At 44.3% G+C, this 20,219-nt stretch overlaps 1 protein-coding gene across 1 annotated transcript in view; it reads right to left on the minus strand.

Annotated features, from left to right (window-relative positions):
• Positions 1 to 6,818: 6,818 nt before the first annotated feature.
• The window catches only part of LOC145345346 (uncharacterized), a 197,781-nt gene continuing 184,380 nt past the window's right edge, over positions 6,819 to 20,219 (minus strand). Inside the window, exon 27 of the mRNA XM_080193161.1 lies at positions 6,819 to 6,913. Coding sequence (XP_080049287.1) covers positions 6,819 to 6,913 — 95 coding nt within the window. The remainder of the gene's footprint in view (positions 6,914 to 20,219) is intronic.

Genomic DNA, 20,219 nt, shown 5'->3' on the forward strand with positions numbered 1-20,219 from the left:
TACACTGGCAGACCATAAACCTCCAATGGGCCTCTTGCAGAAAACAAAGCAATTTCCCCATAGCGTCGGATGCAACGTTGCCGGCTGCTTACAAGTGCACCCTGGATCGTCACTCAGGGACACAGATCACCAATGTGGACGCTTTGAACCGCCTACCGACACCCACCAGCCTACCCTCGCCTCCGAGGATGGACAAAATCATTATGATGTTATATTTCATGGACGCGCTGCCAGTAACAGCCAAATTCAGGCTTGGACTTGAAAGGACCCTACATTGGCAAAACTATATCACATCATATGAACTGGAAGACTACAAGGGTATCTGCTACAGGACCCAAAATTGTACACAGCAAAATACTCAAAGCTGAGCATTGAGGATGGTATTATTTTGTGGGGAGCTCAGGTGATTATCCCACATCCAGACCAGTGATTTAATTCTCCAAAAATTACATGACGGCCACCCGGGCATTTGCAAAGTGCAATGCTAGCTAAAAGCTACGTTTGGTGGCCTGAAACAGATAAGGACATAGAAAATATGATCAAGTGATACAAAACCTGCCAAGACAACCTGAAGGTCACACTAGCGTCCTCATTACATACTTGGAAATGGCCGGGGAGACTTTGGGTTCAAGTACGCAGGAGCTTTGCAGGGCCATTTGTGAACTCTATGTTCCTAATATTGATTGATGCCCGTTCAAGGTGGATTGTAGTGCACCGGATGGCTCCTGCCACTTCTCATACTACCGTAGAAAGACTCAGGCAGTCCCTCAGCACGTATAGCATACCTGAGGTCCTTGTACTGGACAATACCATCCTATTTACCAGTGGAGAGTTCCAAATCTCCATAACCACAAACAGATTGAGGCACATCCACAGGACACCTATCACCTGTCTTCAGATGGCCTGGCTGAGCAAGCAGTCCAGGTAATTAAGAATGGAATGAAGAAACAAATTAAGGGCTCCTTAGATACAAAGCTGGCATGGTTCCTTTTTAAGGACAGAACCATACACCACACGACAACAGGTATAGCTTGGGTGGAACCACTGATGAACTGTGCCTTTGGACCTGGCTTAGCTTCAATTTCCCAAACCTGAGTGAGAAAGCCGATGGAAAACAAGAAGCCCAAAACAGGGGCCACGATGGACGTAAGCCTGATATGTTTTTCGACTGGGAGGCACCATTCGTATGCAAAAGTTTGGAGACAATGCCCCATAGTGCCCAGGAGTTGTCCTCTCAAGAACTGAACCAGTTTCAAATACTTTAAGAACTGGAGACAAAACAATGAAGAAACATATTGACCGTCTCCACTATTGAGAACTCTCCGTAGGGGAAACCACCAGACCAGGCACGCGATCATTGGCACCTTGCTCGTTGGCCTGCGGACTGGAAACTCCACCCGCCGTAAGCTCAAGAGAAGCTTATGAAGACTCTGCCTCGGAAATGGAGACGGAAGTGGCAGTCACAGTCAGAGGTCACCGCTGAAGATGAGCCCCCTGCACCCTTACAGTGACATTTAGATGTTCATTTAAGAAAGATACACTCGCTTACTTGGTATACACTGCCCCCACCCTGCCCCCCCAAGACTGTATACACAACAAAAAGGCAGCCACAGGCCAAAAGACAAAAACAGTCCCAATGCTTTAGGACTGCAGGGGAACACTCAGACTCAGAAGGGCGGGGGTATGAGCACCCCCAGGACTTCCATATGAGAATCCTTAATTGACCTCCCTGTGGACTTATGGAATACAAGTTCCCATGTGTTGGTGGGGGTAACCGAGGTGACGAGTACTGCCTAAAGTTTAGCCAATAAAAGATTCACAAGGCAGATATCTCCGCATAAAGATGTAACCTTTTTTAAGCCGGCAGCTGCCAGGAGACCATGAAAGGATCAGGACAGCTCTAAGATAAAGCTGCCGAACCTCTCTGATGAAATCTGATGTATACGATTCAAAATAGATCAATGAGAGGTTTCCTTATCGATTATTGAAAGCCTTTTTAGTAACTTTAAATCAATCATCTTCAGGGTATGCAAATCGACAATAATACCTGTCAAATACTAATTGAATCCCATTTCCCAACTTATTAGCTCATGAAATCCAGAAGCTAACTCCTGTTTTAGCTGACCCCTGGTTATCTAGTAGCCTAAGATGCCCAGTCCAGAGTTCAAATAAATGTTTTCATGGGTTCCCTTGAAGGTTACTGTCTAACCATACCAACTCGTGACACCACGTCTGGGCACCAATCCATCTTGTCCAGACAGTGAATAAACCGATTCATGAAATGTGATTAAGTGTTCTAAATGTTCTTTCCAACTGAAACTTTAACTGATGAATCTTGCATATTTCCGAGGCTCGATTATTCTCTTGAAATATGGCTTTATCCTAATGTCTTTCTACCATGACGCTTAGCAGTAAACTGCTTTTAGTCAAAGTGAACAATATTCCTTAATTCAATGATACGTTCAAAGTATCAAAGTATGTGTTCTACAATCATAATCACTCGTTCGAAAACTCGTTTGAATCAATTACTGCATCTCATATGTGTAAACTGCTTCATGTTACTCGTAAACTTATTTTAAAAGCCATTTAACTGAATGCTATTAGTTCTGTCAGTGCCTTAATGGTTTAAAAATTTTACACCCGTTAGGGGTTTTATTTACACTGTGGTAACAGGAGATCATTGCCTATCGGGTGGAGTTGCTTAGCCGAACCCTGGAGTATTGCGTACAGTTCTGGTCACCGCATTATAAGAGGTGGAGGCGTTGGAAAGGGTGCAGAGGAGGTTTACCAGGATGTTGCCTGGTATGGTGGGAAGGTCTTATGAGGAAAGGCTGAGGGGACTTGAGGTTATTTTCATTGGAGGGAAGAAGGTTACGAGGTGACCTGATTGAGGCATACAAGATGATCAAAGGATTGGATAGTGTGGACAGTGAGAGCCTTTTACCTTGGATAGTGATGGCTAACACGAGGGGACGTAGCTTTAAATTAAGGGGTGGTAATTATAGGACGGACGTCAGAGGTAGGTTCTTTACTCAGAGGGTAGTAAGGTCGTGAAATGCCCTGCCTGCAGCAGCTGTGGCCTCGCCAACTTGAAGGGCATTCAAGAGGTCAGTGGATAGGCATATGGATAACATTGGAATAGTTTAGGTTACAGGGTTATTAGATTGGTTCCGCTGGTTGGCGCGACATCGAGGGCCGAAGGGCCTGTACTGCGCTGTAATGTTCTATGTTCTACGATGTATGGAAACGTGGCAAACAATTTGCACGTAACCTAGTTCCAATGGGACAATGATCAGGCAATCTGTGTTTACAGTTGGTCGAGGGATAAAGATTGGCGTAACGTAGGGAGAACTCTCCTCACTGCTCTTCAAATAGTCCAAAGGGATCTTTTATATCCACCTGAGAAGGCAGGTAGGGCATCTGGAAGACAGATGATGAAGTACTTACTCTCGCCGTACTACACCAAAATATTAGCCAGGTTCGTGGATTCATAGCTCTATAGTGGGACTTCAATCCATGATTTGTTAGCTCAGAGGTGACAGCATCACCTACTAAGTTGTGCCTAACACTAAGGGAAGAAGGAGGAGAAGAACAGGGACAGAGAGAGCGAGAGAGAAGACAGATGTGAAAGAGAGCAAGAGGAAAGAGGGGAGATGGAGAAGATTTAGAGACATGGAATGCTTACTTTGCGGGGTTTGGATATAGAAGTAGAAAAGAAGATAAGGAGATTGGGTTCTGGTGACCAAAACAATAATTGGTCGGTGAGTCAGCTATTGTTCATTTAGTGTGTAGAAGGTAGAAGTTACATGGGATGAGGGCATGCAGAATGAATAAGGGCTTGTGGTATAATACCAGAATTTCTGCCCAACCATTGGGCTTGCCATTAGTAGTACAGTATGTATTCCTGTACCTATGTGTCAAATTCAGTGGGGTTCAATGTGGGTTTGTATTCCATTTGGTGGAATGAAATGGGACTTTTTTGAGATTTGAGGTTCGTTGACTCTGATTAGTGAGGGCGGGAGGATGGTGGACAAAGAGAAAGAATTCCTTTCAGAGAAGTAAGGTTACGTACTGGGCCTAGTTCACATCATCTGAGCCAAACTTCGTTAATGTTGTTTCCTAGCAATTGTTTCTCTCCTTGATCAATGCGCTTCCTTTGTGACCCAAACTTCAATGGACTCTTATCTGATCTTATCCAAGTTATAAAAGTATTTGTCTAATGGAGTATCAATGACTTCTAAAACATTCTCAGGTGTAAACGTAAGTCTTCTTTCCTGCTTGAACATTTTATTTCTTCCAAATTTGTGTCCATCTTTCCTGTACCGCCATACCCGGGAGGCACGGTGGCACTGCTGTCTCACTGTGCCAGGGACTTGGGTTCAATTCCCGGCTGGGTCACTGTCTGCACGGAGTCTGCATATTTTCCCCACGTCTGCGTGGTTTTCCTCCAGGTGCTCCGGTTTCCTCTCTGTCCGAAAGACGTGCTGGTTAGGTGATTTGCTGCGCTAAATTCTCCCTTAGTGTACCCAAACGTGCGCCGGATGTGGCGACTGCTGGATTTTCATTGTAACTTCATTGCAGTGTTAATGTCAGCCTACTTGTGACACTAACAAAATAAACTTTAAACTGTAACTTCATATTTGAACCCCTCCGATCAGGTTTCTGCCATGTCATAGTACTAAAACTGCCCATATCAATTTGATAACTAATATGCATTGTAACTGTGGTAAACTCCTTAACCTCTTTGGACTATCTGCAATCTTTGACACGCTTGAACACACCATCCTCTTCTTGTGTTGTCCTGGTGGCCTTCCTGGATCCAGAGAATGACCTATAATGGTTCTTCATACAATTATCTCTGGAGTTTACTGAGGATGTAGAATTGACCATTCCTATTCCTCATCTACGTGTTGCCCCTCAGAGACATTGGGCGGGATTTTACAGCCTCGCTCGTCTTAAAAACATAAAATCCCGCCCGAGGTTAATGGACCTTTCTATGGTCGCCTCTTGCCTGTTCTGATTCCCACGGCAGACAGGATGGTAAAATTCTGGCCGTCGTCTGAAAACACAATGTCAAGTTCCGCACGTGCACCGATAATGACTAGTTTTACTTCCCCATCGCCTCTTTCAACTCCTCCAGCGTCTGATTCTCTGATTTATCGCAATTCTTATTTAACATCCATAGGTGGAAATTTCTTCCAACTAAAATTTATCTGCCAAGGTGGAGGAGGTTCTAGTGTCAGGAGTAGAGAGAGGTGATTCCCCCGACGTGATTTTGTCTAAGTCTAGGTTTAACCTGGATGAATTTCCAGCATTTTTTTGTTTCAAATTCCAGCATTCACAATAATTTGCTGTTATTATAGTGGAGCAAACTCAATTTAATCTCAATTTACTTGCTGTCAACCCTTCATTGCAGCATAGGAGCAATTTCATAGAATCCTTACAGTGCAAAAGGAAGCCTTTTGGCCCATTGAGTCTACACTGACACTCCAAAACAGCATCTTACCCATGCCCACTTCTGGCCCTATCCCCATAACCCCATGTGGTAGTAGCATAGGGAGCAACAGAAGCTGCGACATCAAGAGCTGCACCAGGCGGCAGACTAACAGCAAAGAGAGCAACGTGAACAGCAGGACCCACATCAACAGCAAGGGAGCCGGGCCAACAAACAGCACTGACAGCAACTGATTTCTCTGTAGCTACATGCTACTCCCAATGAAAGAGGATGAATAGAGAGATGTAGGCAACGGCAGCACCAGGATTTCTACTCCTCTGACTCAATTGAGGGATTTTTTTGATGACATCGCAAGAATCTCTCGATCTGTTTCCCATAAATGCATTTCCCGAGTCACCGATGCCTTATTTTCCAAGGCCAGCAGATACACTTAACCATGAAAGCACTCATCCGTGGCTTTGTTACTTCGAGATGTGACTATCCCAATGATCTCCTGCATTACCTAGCATCTTCCATCCTCCGTGAACTTAAGCACATCCAAATCTCTGAATGGAATCTTAATGATATCGATTGTAAATGGAGATCCGAGACCAAGGGCAGAATTTTCCTCTCCCACCTGCCATGGGAATCGTAGTGGGCGGGACAGAAAATTCACCAAACTGTGCCATGGTCCGTTGACGCGGGTGGAATTTCTGGTCTTGGGACGAGTGCAGATGAAAGATCTCATCTCATATGTGGATCTTGACCCCAAACGGTGTCAGAGTCCGCCCTCCTGTGAGGTCTTCCCAGAGGCAGCCCTCCAAGATCTTCTCTGACTAAGGACGTTGGGCAGACTGCACAGGACAGACGGCCAATCCAAACACGCGAGGCTGTTGGTGGGTCAGCAACTCCACCGAGAGAGGTGGCCACTGTCGATGTTTGTTGGAGACCGCAAGTACTCCACAAGATGGAAGTGATTTCTGAAGACTTCAAAAGGATGACTAATAACTGCAACTGTAGATCTGGCACCTGTGGCTCTGAAGAAGTACAGTGGAAATGGGATCTTAAAGGAGACCTCGGCTGCCTCTAAGCCACCTGCTTGGAAAAGGAAAGTTCCTGGCAGGTTCAGTTCCTGGCCTCACAATTAGTTCTCACATATGCACTCAACTAGCTACCTGCTGTTCCTGGGATGGGAATCACTAGCAGTCAGACCCCATCTCTGGCAAGATCAACTGTCAGTGTGGACCAACATGCAACGTTTTCTAAATTTCCTGTTCTCCCTTCTCAAAAATCTACACTGAAATATTTAACCTGCTCACTTACTTACACTTTAAAATGCTGACAAGTACATCTCTGTACGTAAAATTCAATAGTGAAAACAAGATTAGCATTTTACAGTACCTGGTGGTCCTGGTAGGCCTTGCAGTCCAGGGGATCCTACTCCTCTGTCACCTTTCTCACCTTTCGCACCAGGAAATCCTGTGAAAAACAATTGTTGACAACAACAGAACTGATGGTGTAAAAAACTAAAACATTTGACGTAGTGTCTACTAGATCACCCAGGATAAAATACTGAACGCTATATCTGGAATAAAATAATAAATGCTACGTCTAAAATAAAACAATGAAGATTACATCTAGAATAAAAGTATGAATACTACATTAAGATTAAAATGATATATACTACCCCCAGAGTTAATGATCAGACACAGTTGTAAATTTGGCAACCTACGCTTCGACTATGTAGTCTAATACTTAGAATTATGCCTACTAAGTATCAGGTCATTCCAATCTACTATGATCATCTCAAGCTATATTCATATTTGCATTATTGCGGCATTTATGTGAAATTGAAACATATCAAGTTGCACATAAACATATTTATTACTAGCTTCACAAAACACAATTAATAAAAAGGTGGAAATCTTCAGCCGTTTGTGCCGGTGAGATTCTCTGGTCCCACCGGCAGTACAAAGTATGAGCGAAAAAAATCAGTTAGAATATTGAATTCAACATTAAATCAGATTCAGAGAAGGAAAGGAAGATTGGATTAAGAGAAAGACAGAACAAAAGATCCAACGACAAAGTCTGAAGTATTATACCGCCATACTTGTAAAAGTAAGTTTTCAGTGATAAAGGTTGATTGGCAAGAATTAAGGCCTATCGTATCTTTAAAAGGACACCTATGCTGAAATGGACAAATGCTAAATAGTTCACATCAATGAGTTAAGTGTAGCAATCTCATTTATTCAGTGTCATTAAACGCTGAGATAATATATTTTGTGCAGCTTTAGGAGGAGCAGCTCACTTCAGACAGTAACTTCTTAATTTCTGTATGTAACTATCTATGTGCACTCAAACTAAATTGCTGTCTGATTTATACTTTAGTAATGGTGAGGGTCGTTAGTCTCATTGTTACTTTTTATAGCAAATCTAAAATATTATTACTTTGTTTCAATTTTTCTAATTTATCTTTCCAGACATTGTACAGATGGAACTTGTGTTAACTGTTAATGGGGAGGCGGTGGTGTAATAGTAATGTTACAAGAATCCATGGTCTAGGGGCACGGCAGCACAGTAGTTAGCACGCTGCCTCACAGCACCAAGGATTCAGGTTCAATTCCTGGTTTGGATCACTGAGTATGCGGAGTCTGCACGTTCTCCCTGTGCCTGTGCGGGTGCTCTGGTTTCCTCCCGCACGTCAAAAGATGAGCTGGATAGGTGCATTGGCCGTGCTAAATTCTCCCTCAGGCGCCAGAGCGTGGCGACTAAGGGATTTCCACAGTAACTTCATTGCAGTGTTAGTGTAAGCCTACTTGTGACACTAATAAATAAACTTTAACGTTCTGGGAAAATTGGTTCAACTCTCACCATAGCTGGTGGAATTTAAAATTCAATTAATAAATCTATACAATAATACTAGTCCCAGTAAGGATGACCACGAAATTATCGTCAATTGTTATAAAAACCCAAAGGGTTCACTAATGCCCTTTAGGGAAGGAAAATTGTCATCCTTTTTTGTGACTCCAGACTCACAGCAACTCCTCACTGTCCTCTGAAATGGCCAAGACAACTACTCAGTTCAAGGGGCAATGAGGAATGGGAAAAAGTGCTGGGATTGTAAATAGTAAATAGTAAAAACGAGGTGGGCCATTTTATAAACTGGATACAGTAAAAGCATTACTTCACCACACTGCCTAATGGCCCTGTGGGCAACAGCAAACTGGTTCTCCAGGTCTGGCCTCATCTACGTTCTTGTCTTCATTGAGATGTTACCAGCCACTGGCCTCGTACAATCTTTAATGTTTCTTTAAATCTGTTTCTCTCCTTTCATCTTCCCCCTGTTACCTGCTCCAATTCTTTAGAAGTTCCATTTTTACAGTAAACGTACCTTCTCTTTCCTCATTTATTTACAACCTTCCGATTATATGTTCCCTTTGGAAATACAACAGCCTCTTCGCCTCCTCTTTCTTTGCCTTATATAAATTCTTATGTCGGTTTTCCCGGCACCCTGCGTTCATCAACAGATCAAACCGTAAGATAAAAACAAATGACTCAGAGTCTGGGACTTGAAACAAAACCAGAAAATATTGGAAAATCTCAGCAGCTCTGCAAGCATTTGTGGAGAGAGAATCGAGCTAACATTTCAAATCTGGATTACTCTTCATCAGAGCATATCAAAATACTTGCCTTCGCACCTTTCTTATTCATATTTGTCCTTCGTGGGCTTTGTGTCTCCAATCCCATTAAATTAGTCATATCCCTATAAGTTTATTTCCCATTATATACAATGTGTCAACCGCTTTCAAGAAAGTGACCGGTCCGACTGTAGTAAGTACAGAGGAATTTCCTTGCTGATGATCACAGGGGAAGACATTGTAAGAATCCTCCTTCATTGCCTTCTCCTGGTGGCTGAAGAGCTCTTCCAAAGTTGGAATGTGGATTCTGCCGACTATGGGGCACGATGGACATGATATGCAACATGTGGCAACAAGAGAAATGCAGGGAACAACACCAATCCTTGTACGTGGTCTTCTTTGACCTCACAAAGGCCTTCGACAACTGCGAGGGATTACGGAGCATTCTCCTCCGCTTTGATTGCTCCCAAAGGTTTGTTTCCTCTGCCTGCTCCACGTTGACATGCTAGCCATAATCCTGAACAACAGATCCAGCACAGACCCAATTCACATTTGGACTGGGATCACGGATGGCTGGGTCATCAAACGGACACTCTTCTCAATCTTGCTGCAATGCTCCCCATTGAGTGGGGCTAAATTGCAGAGCAAATAGGAATCTGTTCAACTTCTGCTGTCTGCAGGCTAGATCTAGTGTTGTCCCATCCTCCCATCCTCTGTTACTGAACTACAGTATGCGGATGATGCTTGCGTCGGTGCAGACATGATGGTCGAGCTCCAACCGTCGTCAACATCTTCACTGAGGTGTACAGGAGCACACGCTAAACATCTGTAAGATAGAGGCCCTTCGTCCTTTACCAACTTGACCCTGTCACATAGCACTGGCGCGCGACCGTCCCCCTCCTCCCCATTATCGACAATCATGATGAGTCATTGGACAACGTGGACCACTTTCCTTACCTTGGGAACCTACTGTCACATATTGATACGGAGGTTCAACACTGTCTTCAGTTTGCTAGCGCAGTCTTCGGTCATCGGAGGAAGAGAGTGTTTGAAGATCAAGACCCAAGACTTGGCACCAGACAGTCTGCAGAGCAGTAGATATACCCATCTCCTATATGGCTCAGTGACATGGACTATATACAGAAAGCACCTCAAAACTCTGGAGAAGCACCAGCAATATTGCCTCCACAAGATCCTGTAAATCTATTGGTAGGATAGGCGCACCAGTGTTGGTGTTCTCGAAAAGGCTGACTTCCCCAGCATTGAAGCATTGACCGTGCTTGATCAGTTCCATGGGACAGGCCGTACTGTCCACATGCCTAGCACAAGATTCCTGAAACAAGCACTTGACAAGTGCTTCGACAAAGCAAGCAAGTCCCAGGAGAGCAGAGGAAATGCTCAGGGACACCCTCAAAGCCTCCTTGGAAAAGAGCAACAACCTTACCAACACCTGGGAATCTCTGGCCTAAGGCTGTTAACAGTGGAGGAAAAACATCCAGGAAGGAGCTGAACATCTTGAGTTTAATTTCCTAGAACGAGCTGAAGCCAAGCATCGGCAGCAAAAGGATACTGTGACAGTTCGGGCACCCCACCTACCCGCTCCTCCAACCGCTGTCTGCTCCAGCTGTCATGATGTGGATATGCCGGCGTTGGACTGGGGTAAACACTGTAAAAAGTCTGACAACACCAGGTTTAAGTCCGACCGATTTATTTGATAGTACACTCACTAGCTTTCGGGTTAGTCCCTTCGTCAGGTGAATGGAGAGTTCTGGCCTCAGACAGAGCATATAAAGCACAGACAGTTTACAGATTACTGAAGAGGGCCTTGAAGGTGGCCTTCCCGACACACGACAGCGCAGAGTTGCTGAGCAGAGACTGATAGCCAAGTTCCGCACACGTGAGGACGGTCTCAACAGGGATCTTGGGTTCATGTCGCACTATCTGTAACCCCCGTGACTTGCCTGGGTTTGCAAAACCTCACTTACTGTACTGTCTGGAGACAATACACATCTCTTTAAACTGTGATCAGTGCTCCTTCCGCTCACATTGTCGGCCACTTTAAGACTTGAACAGCAGGTTAGAATGCGAATCTTTACACCTAATCAGTAATCTGTAAACTGTCTGCGCTTTATATGCTCTGTCTGAGGCCAGAACTCTCCATTCACCTGACAAAGGGACTAACCCGAAAGCTAGTGAGTGTACTATCAAATAAATCGGTTGGACTTAAACCTGGTGTTGTCAGACTTTTTACTGTGCTCCAGCTGTGACAGAGACTGTAGGTCATGCACTGGACTCCTCAGTCACCTGAGAACTCATTTTTAGTGTGGAAGCAAGTCATCTTCGATTTCAAGGAACTGCCTAAGATAAACAATATAACAGTGATAGACCAAAAATAAAAAATATTAAAACTTATTTTTCTTGACATAATCTCTGTCTTAAATGGATGATCCCGTATTTTTTTTTAAACAGTGGTCCCCTAATTCTAGATTCTTCTACAAGAGGAAATATCCTTTCCACATCTATCCTGTAAAGTCCCCTTAGAGTATCATATGTTTCACCTCTTACTCTTTTTGTCACCTCTTACTCTTTTAAACTCCAGTGGATGAAGTTCTGTTGAATGTTATTTTAATAAAATCATTATTAATTGGAGCAGGTGAGGAAAAAACCTACCTGGCAAGTTTGTATGATCTAGAACACACTGCTTGAAAGGATGGTGGAGTCACACTTAATTGTCACTATAATAACTCGAAGAATTGACGGTGAAGGAACTGTGTTTTATTGCACAGAATGAAAATAAGCAATAACCACAAGCCTGTGATGAACACAGCAGGTCCTAGCCGGGACTAAAAGAAGAATGGACCCATTCGGGTCTTGCTTTACATAGAGCTCGGTATACAGGTTCCACTTGTTTGGCTAATTATCAATCTCTAGGGAGCTCGTACTCAACGAACCCAGCTGGGAGGTCAATTAGTGACTCCCCGTGCAGATCTTGGGAGTTATGACAGTAACTTCCAAATTAAACTGAAAAATGACAAATTGTAGGGCTATGGGAAAAATGAAGGGAAGTTAACTAATTAGGTAGCTCTTCAAAACTCAGCATATACACAATGGCTTGCATGATCATAATAAAGCCCCGCACAATGCAGATCTTTTCCGAATCGTGCAGGACGTTAGTGAATTCTTACTATTGCAGAATGCACCAACAATACCCATTTACTATTTGAAGTTTCTTGGCATAGCCAAAGATCTATAGGTGATAATATTGCTTGGATTCTAGGCCGGAGCAATGGCTTGCAAGGGCTTGCTGCTGGCCTTAACTCAATCTCATCTCCACAGGACTGGGAGAATTCATATTCTTTAAGGTTTATTGACAGGAGAGGGGTGAAAATAAACCACGGCGGGGATATTAAACACAAGTCACGGCAGGGTCTTTAATGGCTAGCGATGTCGTGTAACCACTTTTTATGTTCCTGCCAAAGATGAATTTCAACCCTACTGTACCTATACAGATGATCTGTCACAATATTCTGTGGAATCTGTCAAATACTACATTGGACCACGAGATATTCAGATGCTGACTGTGTAGTTCACTATAAATGTGCAATTTTGGCACATTATCCAGTTGACGATCTTTACCACACTAACAAACAAGCTGAGTCAATTTTAATTCAGCAACTGATCTGTTCATTGTAATACATTAATCACTTAGCAAGAACATTCAACTAAATTTGAACTAAAAATTTCTGTGGCACAGTTTACCCTGTAGTTTTAATTACTTTTAATGTATGTTACAGCCAGTGAAGTCACTATGGTGCTTGGAAAATGATGGAGGGTTAACCTTGGTATTGGGTATGCAATTGAACTGGCAGGAGTCATGCAACAATTCTGGATGAAAGGGGCAACTATAATGTTCCTGAAATTCCAGCCAAAAATTGGCATGAGGTAATGATTCAAGGAAAAAGATCACTATCAACTTCTCAGTCCCAGCACGCTGGCACAGTGGTTAGCATTACTCCCTCACGGCGCCAGGGACCTGAGTTCATTTCTGGCCTCGGGTGACTGTGTGGAGTTTGTATGTTCTCCCCATGGTTGTGTGGGTTTCCTCTGGGTGCTCCAGTTTTCTCTCACACTCCTACGATGTGTGGGTTAGGTGGATTGGCCATGCTAAATTGTCCCTTAGGGTCAGGGGACTAGCAGTGTAAATACGTGGGGCCCTATTTTACCATTTTGAGTCTGAGTGCTGGGTGGACTTGAAACTGTAAGTGTTTCAGATCCATTCTCAGGCACCCCCATATGCACTCTGCTTGAAAAAAATCAGCAATTCCAAATCGTGCTGCCTGTGGTGGGGCTTAACACACTCGAAATCCTGTAGCTCTGATCGGTGCCTCCAACTGCACATGCGCAAAAAAAATTATAGAGTGCTGGATAATGCCTCCCCTGGCCGCCACAGATATTGCCCCACCCCCACGACATTGCTGACCCCCTTATCCCCCCACCCCTTCTGCCACCCAGGCCAATTGTGGGTCCCCCTCCCCTCACTGATCACAGGCAGAGTGGCAGCTGACCTCCCCTTCTCTCCCAAACAATCTCAAGCAGAGAGCCATCGGACCCACATTCCCCCACTCCCTGCTGATCTCGAGCAGAGTGCCATCGGACCCATCTTCCCTCCACACCCCACCGATCTCGAGCAGAGGGCCGTCGGATGCTCGATGCCTACTTCCTCACTAGCTGGGGCGCCCGAATCGGACTTTTGCAGAGCATGTCTGTTTTGCGCCGATTCTGGATGGGCAAACGTGGTGGTAAAGGGGGAAGTGCCGGTAAAATTGGGCGTGCAGCCCATTAAGTCAATTTAAATGCATGCACGTGCATTTAAATGGTTGTTGTGCCCGTTTCAGGCGCGGGCCCGATTGCAGCCATTTTCGGGCCACGGTAAAGGGGGAACCGGCACTGAGGTGTGTGCCTCATGCCCAACTTTACCAGGATTTTTGGGTGCAACGTGATGGTAAAATCGGACCCGTGGAGTCGCAGGGATAGAGCCTGAGTGGGATTGTTGTCAGTGCAGGCTCAATGGGTCGAATAGCCTACTTCTGCACTGTAGGGATTCTATGGTTCACTGGTGACCTTTAGTGATAACTCTGCTGGAGTATGCAAAGTCAAAGGACGTCACCTCATCATATTGGTGGCATGTACACCATTCTACATGAGGCTTGGGAATCCTGGCAAAGGATGATCACTCTGAGAGCGCAACAATATGGTTGTTGGAATCCTACCCACAACAACCCTGAAAATATCCCCATCAGTCCTTGGAAAGGTGGTTGAAAGTTGGCGAAGTTGTGTAAGCATTTGTGGGAATCAGGGCACGAATCAGGTCAGGGTTGGTTCAGCTCCGTGTCTGTTGAATGTTAAGCCATTATGCTACTTTTGCTCAGCTTTGTAGTGAATTCCCAGATGTGAAATAAGGAAATTCCAAGATGGTGAGTGTACAACATCCCCACCTCTCAATCACTCCTGGCAATGCCTTCTCTGATGCAGGGGGCCAACCTTTAGGACCTGGTTTATCTAGATCTCTGTGTAATTTCCACTGCTGTACAGCTGAATTATGATAGGATGAACTATAAGTACGTTCAAATTTTCAAATTCCGTTTATAGTTCGCAAAATAGAAATCTACGGTAGGGTTTTCAATTTCTATTCATTTAAAGAAGTATATTATCCTGACTTAGTTTGTTATCTTAAAAGTAAACAAGAGAGGTAACCACATTTAGTCCGATATTATACCACCGATTAACTTCAAAAGTGTAAGTGGCTGTAAAGCACTTTGGGACACTTTGATTATTTGAAAAATGCTGCACAAGTGCATTTTTTTTCTTATCAGAATGCCTGAATTACATTGTAATGTTATGTTCTGGTTTAGAAAAATACTCAGAGGAACCATGAAAGCAAATGTCTTGTGCTTTATTTTCTCTCATGTGGCTTTATCAGATTCCACACATGGACAGATGGATTTCCTCTCACATGATATTAACAGGCAGATCTCACAAGAGAGGGAGTTTGCCACAAAATACTGATTCTTAGGCCACTTCCAACCAGTAATTCTAAAGTGCTAAAAGAAGCAGAGAAATTACTAAGACATGTGATGTGAGTCACAGTGTTAGGAGATGGTGATATTACCAATCCTAAATCTCTTTGTTTTCTCAGTATGTTTTGTAAGGATCATCCAAGAGGGCTTCTTGAAATAGTATGTTTTGAAAGGAGCATCCAGGAGGGTTTCTTGAAACAATATGTAGATAGTCCAACTAGGGAAGGGGCCATATTGAACCTGGTATTGGGGAAGGAGCCTGGCCAGGTGGTCAACATTTCAGTAGAGGAGCAGTTCAGGAACACTGACCACAATTCAATCAGCTTTAAGGTACTGATGGATAAAGGTAAGTGTAGTCCTAATGTTAAGATTGCTAAACTGGGGAGAAGGCTAATTACAACAATATTAGGCAGGAACTGAAGAACATAGATTGGTGGCAGATGTTTGAGGGCAAATTAACATCTGGCACGTGGGAGGCTTTCAAGTGTAAGCTGATAGGGATTCAGGACCGGTACATTCCTGCAAGGATGAAGAATAAGTATGGCAAGTTTTAGGAACCTTGGATAATGAGAGATATTGTGAGACTAGTCAAAGAGAAAAAGGAAGCATTTGTTAATGCTAGGAGGCTGGGAACGCACAAAGCAAGTTGGAATACAAAGAAAGTAGAAAGAAACTTAAGCAAGGAGTAAGGAGGGCTAAAAGGGGTCACGAAAAACTTTAGCCAATAGGATTAAGGAAAGTTCGAAGGCTTTTTATAAATATACAAAAACCAAGGGGGTAGCCAGAGAAAGGATTGGCCCACTCAAGGGCAGGGGAGAGAATCTATGTATGGAGTCAGAGGAAATGGATAGGGTATTAACCAAGTACTTTGCGTCAGTATACACCAAAGAGAAGGACTTGGTGGACGATGACTCTGGGGAAGGGTGTGTAGATTGTTTGAGTCACGTTTGAGATCAAAACTCACATACACACAGGGCAGGGTAGGTGTAGGAGGATGCGGCGGCACGGGCTCGTTGGGCCAAAGGGCCTGTTTCCCGTGCTGGGTTGTTCTTTGTTCTTTGTTCTAAAAAGGAGGAAGGTTTGGGGTTCTTGAGAAACATTAAGGTAGACAAGTTCCCAGGGCCTGATGGGATATATCTGAGAATAGAGAAAGGCAAGGGAGGAAATTGCTGGGGCCTTAAGAGAAATTTTTGTATTCCCACTGGCTACAGGGGAGGTCCCAGAGGACTGGAAAATAGCCAATGTTGTTCCTTTGCTTAAGAAGGGTAGCAAGAATAATCCAGGTAATTACAGGCTGGTAAGCCTTACATCAGTGGTAGCAAATTATTGGAGAGGATTCTTCAACATAGGAATTACTCCTATTTGGAAATAAGTGGATGGATGAGCGAGAGGCAACATGGTTTTGTGAAGGGAAGGTCGTGTCTAACTAACTTGAGTTTTTTGAGGAAGTGACAAAGATGATTGATGAAGGTAGGGCAATGGATGTTGTCTACGTGGACTTCAGTAAGGCCTTTAACAAGGTCCCTCACGGTAGACTGGTGCAGAAGGTGAAGTCACATGGGATCAGAGGTGAGCTAACAAGGTGGATACAGAACTGGGTCGGTCATACAATACAGAGGGTAGCAGTGGAAGGGTGCGTTTCTGAATGGGCGGCTGTGATAAATAGTGTTTCTCAGGGATCAGTGCTGAGACCTTTGCTGTTTGTGATATATATAAATGATTTGGAGGAAAATGTAATTGATTTGATTAGTGAGTTTGTGGACAACACAAAGGTTGATGGATTTGCAGGTAGCCATGAGGACCGTTCGGGGATACGGCAGGATATAACTCAGTTGGAGGCTTGGGCGGAGAGATGGCAGATGGAATTTAATCTGGACAAATGTGAGGAAATGCAATTTAGAAGACCTAATAAAGGTAGGAAATATACAGTAATTAGCAGAACCCTTAAGAGTATTGATAGGCAGAGGGATCTGGGTGTACAAGTACACAGGTCACTGAAAGTGGCAATGCATGTGGAGAAGATAGTCAAGAAGGCATACGGCAATCTTGTCTTCATTCGCTAGGGCATTGAGTTTAAAAATTGCCAAGTCACGTTGCAGCTTTTTAGAACTTTAGTTCGGCCATACTTGGAATATAGAGTTCAATTCTGGTCGCCACACTACATTAGGATGTGGAGGCTTTGGGGAAGTTACAGAAAAGATTTACCAGGATGTTGCCTGGTATGGAGGGCATTAGCAATGAGGAGAGGTTGGAGAAACTTGTTTTTTTCTCACTGGAATAATGGAGGTTGAGGGGTGACCTGATCAAAGTCTATAAGATTAGGAGGGCATGGACAGAGTGGATAGCCAGAGGCTTTTTCCCAGAGTTGAAGAGCCAATTACTAGGGGGCATAGGTTTAAGATGCGGGGGGGCAAAACTTGAAAATGTACGATGCAAGTTTTTTACACAGAGGGTAGTGGGTGCCTAGAACTCGCTGCCGGGAGAGTTAGTGGAAGCAGGTACGATAGTGACTTTTATTGGGCATCTTGACAAATACATGAATAGGATGGGAATGGAAAGATATAGTCCCCGGAAGGATAGGGGGTTTTAGTTCAGTTGGACAACATGGTCAGTGCAGGCTTGGAGGGCCAAAGGGACTTTTCCTGTGCTGTAATTTTCTCTTTGTTCGCTTGCCTCACTATGCATCCTTTTAATTATATGCCTCCAGAGCAGGAACATCAAGGTGAAAATGGTTTGCACAGCTAGTATTGAAAATGAGATGTTTTTTAGATCTTTGACCATTTGACTGTAGGGGTGGAATTTTATCTGAATAGACCTGCATCTCCACCCCCACCATCAGCTTCCGGCAGCAGCTGCGACAGCTTACGTAGCTAAACAGGCTCCTGCAACTCGAATGCAAACTGTGCCAACGCTGGCAACCCAGAACATCATTAAGGAGTCATTTACTACCATCTTGAACATTTTATTCCACTTCTGTGCAGATGTTGTGAAAATATTTTACACATATCATGCAGGCTGACAATAGGTCAGGAACCTGATCATTTGTCATGTTCCTTTAACTCAGTCACAGCAATAGCATCCCTCTTCAGGTTTCCCATCAAATCACTGTGTGCCGGTCTGCCACAGAAGGATTTCTACTTAGTGATAAAAGTAAAATACTGCGGATGCTGGATATCTGAAATAAAAACAGAAAATGCTGGAAATACTCATCAGATTTGGCATAATCTGTGTAGAAAGAAACAGAGTTAGTGAGCTGAATATGACTCTTCTTCAGATCTGCTGAGTATTTCTAGCACTTTCTGTCTATATTTAAAGAGACCCTGGAAAAGATCAGAAGGGATTCAGGAAACCTTGGTTATGAAGACTTCTGGAGGCAAGTAAATAGAAGGAAGACATGGGAAAACTGCCCCTCTGACCCTGGTTCTTTGACTTTTCCCTGGAAGTTGTGCAGGAGATAGTGCAAGTCGTGCAGGAGATAGTGCAAGTCACAGTGTATTTCCTAAGTATGATGAACATGTCTTTTCTAAATATGGCAGAAAGAGGTCAGCCGCCATCCCCACACCATCACCGCCCCCAAAAAAAAACTAAACAAGGCATAGCTGGACATTGCAGAACCTGTCGGCAGGAGTGTGGTGCCCAGGACCTGAGCATAGTGTCAAAAAATGTCATAAAATACAACACAGAAGGGGGTCACTGGGCTCATCAAATCAATATTGGCTACCTGTAGACCAATCCAGTTGGTCCCAATCACCTGCTCTAGTTCTGTAGCCCTGATTATTTCCTTCAAGTGCTCATTCAATTTCTTTTTGAAATCATGAATGATACCAGAGGCCACAACACCTGCTGAGACTCATTACAGTGAGGCTCATGCGGCAAAGCGCGTGGAGGTTGAGAAGGGAATTTGTCTGCTGAAGATGTGGTTTCCAGTGCCTGGACAGTCCAGGGGTGCCCTAGAATATAGGTCCCAGAGGGTCTCCTGCATCACTATAGTCATCTATACTCTCCACAACCTGGCGCTGTAGAGGGGAGACCACCAGGACCTGGAGCAAATGGAAGAGTGTCACACTTACTCAGATAAAGAGGATGTCGAGGAGGATGATGAGGGTGACCGTGCAGATGAGGAGGTAGAAGAGGGCCAGGAGTACTCAGGGCCTGATTGGGCTGGCGTGCTAGAGACGCCTTTGCATGTAAGATAGAGTGATTCTCCGATCATCCTTAGTGCTGTATCTGACTCCTGCCTGACAGAGAGGAAGAACATCTTCACTCAAAGGGTGGTGAGTCTCCGGAATTCTCTCCCCATTGAAGTGGTGGAGGCTATCTCGCTGAATATATTTAACTCACGGGTAGATAGATTTCTGATAGACAAGGGAACTAAGAGTTATGGGGAGAAAGCGGGAAAGTGGAACTCATCCACTTCAGATCAGCCATGATCTTGTTGAATGGCGGGGCAGGCTCGAAGGGCTAGATGCCCTACTCTTGCTCCTATTTCTTATGTTCTTATGAGAGCTACACGCGTTCTGCCATCAAATGGGCTTATCATAGGGCCCAGAAAGGCAGGACGTGCAGCGTCAGCTACTACAAGGTGACCCACATCAGGGGTCTTGGTAATTCATATCCATCTTCCAGTTGAGGTGGGCAGCCAGGCAACACCTCCATATTGCAATCACTGGACAACACTGTTAGACTGTTAGAGTGCACTGTTAGACATGAGAGAGTGAGTCTTGATGGAGTTGGGTGAAGGGATTCAGCTTTCATGGATAGGAGTTGGGGGATGGGCTCCAGGGGGCACGATGCCGGCAGGAGGGCCTCCTTACTGCATCGTTGATGTGGGAGGAACGTAAGACCATTCTTACACCCCACAGGGATAAGACGTAGGGTGAGTGCAATGGTTCCCCCAAGCTTGGTGGTATGAACAGACAAGGTGGAGGCTCTGTGGATGAAAGAAATAGCTTTCAATACCAAATATTCAATACAAGATGGTAACCAACGACAAGGGTGACCTATATTCACCATGCACATGAAGTGCCGATGGTTTCTTAATCTTCCTCACTCTTACACTACAGTGAGGGA

The sequence above is a fragment of the Carcharhinus amblyrhynchos genome, chromosome 7 (assembly GCF_965287045.1).
Source record: "Carcharhinus amblyrhynchos chromosome 7, sCarAmb.v2.hapA, whole genome shotgun sequence".
NCBI classification, from domain to species: Eukaryota; Metazoa; Chordata; class Chondrichthyes; order Carcharhiniformes; family Carcharhinidae; genus Carcharhinus; species Carcharhinus amblyrhynchos.